The sequence below is a fragment of the Micropterus dolomieu genome, unplaced genomic scaffold, assembly GCF_021292245.1.
Source record: "Micropterus dolomieu isolate WLL.071019.BEF.003 ecotype Adirondacks unplaced genomic scaffold, ASM2129224v1 contig_13319, whole genome shotgun sequence".
In the NCBI taxonomy this organism is placed as follows: domain Eukaryota; kingdom Metazoa; phylum Chordata; class Actinopteri; order Centrarchiformes; family Centrarchidae; genus Micropterus; species Micropterus dolomieu.
In genome coordinates, this window is record NW_025742305.1 from 1 (window position 1) to 4,959 (window position 4,959).

Sequence of the window (4,959 nt, forward strand, 5' to 3'; positions counted from 1 at the left end):
CTGCATTTATTTGATTTGTGGCATTATCAGTTGTGACTGGGATATTAGTACTGGGCCTCTTTATCTTCCATTCCTCCACTGCTTGTGTCAGTACCTGCACAAGATGAGTGTGACTCTCGTAGAGGGGGCGTGTCTGCAGCACCGGACTTCTCATCTCCCAGTCTGCTGTGATGAAGTGAGCGGTTATCGTCACGTAGCTCTCCGTTCCCCTGGACGTCCACCCGTCTGTCGTTACAGACGACAGAGGATGCTCGGGATAGTTCATCCACAACTTTTTTCTTCTCCTGCTCATAAAGATCTGGCACAATCTTTTCGCTGAAGTGGGTGAGCGACCGGATGTCGTAACGTGGCTCAAGCACTTTCAGCATGTGTTTAAAGCCATGCTATGACTCCTGCACGTGACAGCTGGTGTGGGAGTGAGTGTGCTTTCAGTTAGTTTTAATCTTTGGGTGAATGTGGTGTGTTTTGGTTTTTGTCTGTCTGATCATCTTGCTCCGTTGCTTTTGGCCTTCCTGGTTTGGTGTCGTCTCCTCACCTGACTGCAATCAGTTTCAACACACCTGACCATCATCTACTCATTCAGCCTCCCTTCAAAGACCCAGGCATCACATCCAGTCCCTGCTGTATCGTTAAGTCATACTTGTATGTCTACCACAACTTACTATTACCAACTTACTTGCCAGACACCAGTAACTCTGAGCTTTTGCTTGCCAGCCTTTACTAACCTCTGCTGTTGTCACCAGACCTGCCAGCCGGCCTTCACAATCAGCTACAATTTGTTCTGGATCATCTCTCCCTGGCATGTGCCTCATTAATCTGCCAGCTCACAATGACTCAAGAAACCCTGGACCTTCACCCAAAACCCCAGCCCCACCCACCTGCCTGCTCCCTGAACTCACATTCTAACCTGCCTGTTTAATAAACCTCCTTAAACCTGACCTGTTTGTTTCAATCTACTTTTGGGTCCAGCCAGATTCCTGACAAGTAATCAGCATTATTGCTTCCTGTTATTTCAAACTTTTAAATTTCTGATCTAAACTGTGGTCCTTTCCAGTTTTACAATGTTATTAAAGACTATAGGGGCGGCTGTGGCTCAGGGGGTAGAGCGGGTTGCTCGTTAATGCGAAGTTCAGCGGTTCAATCCCCGGCTCCTCCAGGCTTCATGTCGATGTTGGACAAGATACTGAACCCTGAATTGCCCCTGGTGGCTGTTCCACCATTGTGTGAATGTGAGTGAATGGTGAATGTGATGTAGTGTCAAAGCAATGAGTGGTCGCAAAGACTAGAAAGGTGCTATACAAATACAGAGCATTACATTTACTGTTTTATTTTCTTGAAAAGTTATATTTGTACCTTCATGAATAGCCCTCCTCTGAAGCCTCATTACAGTTAAGATACAAGAATAAATCACGTCCAACTTTCCACAGAGTTTGTACAATTCAGAGGGGAAAAAAGCCAAAATCTCATTTGTTTGTCATTTGGACTTGTGCAGCACTACAGAGCGTTTCACTAATGTCAGTGCACATTTCAGGCAGACAGGCACATAATGAATCAGCCAGCGTGGCAGTAAAATCAGGTGTGAACATTTTAAATGATAGGTAATAAATCTAAGTAGACACTTTTAATGAGATCAAATCTCAGAAGTTATTAGTTGGCTGAACCGAAATAGTTTCTTTATTCCTTTATTCCATCTGTTATGATGAGTTTATAAATCTGAAGTGTGAGGTGACATCTGAGGCATTTGGTCCACAAACAGGTTGTTCAGTGACATGTACTGTATGAACTGTGGCCCAGAATGCATTATGTTTCTGAGCGTCAGTGTTTCTGCCACAGAAAACATTTGTTGCATTGCAGATATGGAGCTTCAGTGTCCTGAGATTTCAGTGTGATGTGTGGACGTTGATGTTTGATATATTGTGAATTTGGTTTGTGTCTCTACATCAGTGGAGCTGACTCTGCTGCTGTTGTGGTTTTAATGGTCTGACTGGGCTTCTTCACTGGAACTGTTCTCTTCATCTGAGGAAACTTTCAGCTTGTTGAGGAGGACTGTTTGAACTTCAGGAGGAAAACTGGTGGAGACGCAATGAGCATCACAAATCATCTGTGTGTGTGTCAGGGCTGGACTGGGACAAAAAATCGGCCCGGGCATTTTGACGAGACCGGCCCACCAAGTATTATTGGCAAAGCCATAAAGCCTTTGAATGAAAACAAACGCTGTTCTGACAGCGATGTACACTGTCTTGTTGGTATATATGTATCAATCTAATAAACTTAAACCTACATCATCCTCCCTATTCTGGTATTCTAAACAGTAATTAGCGGAAAACAAAAGACTGCTTGGTCAAGTTAACCTCCTCCTGAACTATCTACAACACATGGTGGAAACCTGAAATTAAGACAGAGAAGACTAGAGGTGAGACATGATCATTAATGAATATTAAAATTAATAAATGACAGATTTAGTGGTTTTTCAGTAGTATTAAAAAAATAGTTATTGATTAGTTAATTAATAGTGAAGTGCCACTTTCACCTGTGCGCTATTACTTACTAGTTAATCAGAGTTTCTTGTTAGTTAATAATAGTTACTAGATTGTTAATATTGTGTTACTCATTGTGGCTCGCGCACATTCTTCACTCGGACGCGCGCCTCATCGCAGTCGGAGACTCTATTCGTTCCGGTGAAATCACAAAATAAAATGCACACAAACGTGTCTCTGCTTGATGTAGACTGTCTGTACCACTGATGAACATATTCGGTTTTGATGAGAGAGAGAAAAAAACTATATGAGCGCGGATTAGAACCGGATCATCGATGGATGCATTTATTTACGGGTTGAGAGAGGCTGCACCTAACCTTGGTTTATAATCTGACCCAGATATAGACTGCAGCTCATAACTTCTTATCTCAAGTTCAGTTCTGCCACTTGGCCCGGCGGCCGCCTCGGGTCTCTCCTCCTCCTGCTTCCCCTTTCCCTCTTCAACCTGCTGGCCTCCATCACTTGCTAATTTTACTGAAGTGGAAGCTCCACTATAGCCACCACCAAACAACTGTGATATTTTAGCACATTTGGCAGCATCTGCCTGAAGGGCTAGTTTCTTTTTGGCCCTAATTTTTTCGGCGCCTCCTTTACGTTTTTTGTTCTCCATTTTTGTTCAGCAGCAATAATATGTGATTGCTCATTGCTGATCCGTTGAAGGGGGAGGGTGCATCTGACCTCCTCGGCTATAATTGGTCCAGCCCAGAGTCGATCATGACCAATTGGCCAATCCACCAACTTTAATAGTTTATACCGTTGCAAAAACAAAAACAAAAAAAACGTCGGCCCACAAAAGAAGAAAATGCCCGATGTGCGAGTTTTATAGGCCGTTCAGACAAAAAAGATTAATTAATTAAAAAAAATAAAAAAAAATAATTAATTAAAGTATGTACCGGCCCACAAAGCACGTCGGCCCATCGGGCAAATGCCCGAAATGCCCGATGGCCAGTCCAGCCCTGGTGTGTGTGTGTGTGTGTGTGTGTGTTTGTGTGTGTGTGTGTGTGTGTGTGTGTCCTCAGTGAACTGTATCAGTCTCTGCAGTAGCTTCCAGCTGCAGCAGTCAGTTCAGTTTCTGTTCAGTCTGACTGAGGGAGGTTTTTGTACGACACTTTTTCACTGTGTGAACACAGCTTGACTGTTGATCCATTTATGACTCAGACAGTAGTAAACTGCTGCATCTTCAGCCTGAACTCCACTGATGGTCAGAGTGAAGTCAACTCCATTCCCTGCTCCACTTCCACTGAATCTGGAGGAGATTCCAGAAAATCTGTCTGATGTTCTGTAGATCAGAAGTTTAGGAGCTTCTCCAGTTTTCTGACGATACCAGGACAGGTAGTATTGTGAACCAGAGGAGTGACCAGCTGCTGGACTGGACTTACAGTCAATAGAGACAGTCTGACCCAGCTGCACTGATTTGGCTGCTGGCTGCTGAGTCACGACAAGATTTTGTCCAACAGACCCTGAGGAGAGAGAAGAAACACTGGACATGAGATGGTGAGGTGAAACTCAGCTACACTCCAAATGATTTTCACATCACAGAAAAATGATTTTCCTCACCCTGAGTGAAGCAGAGGAGAGTCCAGATGAGGACGGAGACCAAAGTCATGTTTTTGATGAGGAGGATTTCTGTGGCTTCTGTTGTCATGAAGGACAGCTGTCAGTCATCCAGTGTTCAACTCTCAGGACTATAAAGTCTCCCAGAGCACTGGAGCATGGTGCTGCTGATGCAAAGTGGCTCTCTATGGAAATGCTCTGACTGACTCCAACAGGGACTTGGATTACTCTGATGATGCTGCTTCTCAATGGATCAATATGTTTACCAGAGGATTGATTAGGAATGTGTCAGTGATCATTTTTATGGACATTTGCTTTGATGACTGCAGAAGGATTTTCTTTTACAACATCTTCTGTCTGCTTTCATTTCATTCTAGAGGGATCAATTTGACTTTCACACCAATGGAACAATATATACGTAAAAATGGGATTCATTCTCAACAACTGTGTCACTGTTTGATAAATATAACATGAAATAGTTCATTCTTTTAAAAACAGGAAGTGTTTTTGTTGAGTTTGTTGTGTTCAAAGTCAGAGAGCCGTGTCTCTCTACAGTGAGAGGTTTTTGTACGACGACTCAATCAGTTTGTATCACTGTGGTTGACTTTTGGTGGAGGAACCAGACTGGAGTTTGGAAGTAAGTTTCTGCACAAATATTAAATATCGTATCATCAGCAAAGGTTTTAATTTCTGTGTCTGAACATTTGTAGTAGATATAAATTTCCTCTGGACTGATCTAAATCACTTTAAAGACTCAATCTTATTGTTCGTTTCTCCTGTTTAACCATGAAGCTGAACTCAAAGCAGCTTTACTGAACTTCTCTTTAAACGTTCCATTTAATTTGTGAAATGTGAACAGCTTGAACTG

The 4,959-nt window shown here is 42.8% G+C and overlaps 1 long non-coding RNA gene and 1 gene segment (V, D, J or C); one reads left to right on the forward strand and one right to left on the reverse strand.

Moving 5' to 3' along the window:
* Positions 1–275: 275 nt before the first annotated feature.
* LOC123966382 lies at positions 276–879 on the forward strand. The gene is made up of 3 exons (XR_006823969.1): positions 276–416; positions 550–642; positions 744–879. It is a non-coding gene; the product is annotated as an uncharacterized LOC123966382 (long non-coding RNA).
* Positions 880–3,650: 2,771 nt separating this feature from the next.
* Positions 3,651–4,149, reverse strand: LOC123966381. The segment is given in 2 exon segments: positions 3,651–3,997; positions 4,095–4,149. Coding segments are annotated over 2 exon segments (396 nt in total).
* Positions 4,150–4,959: the final 810 nt, after the last annotated feature.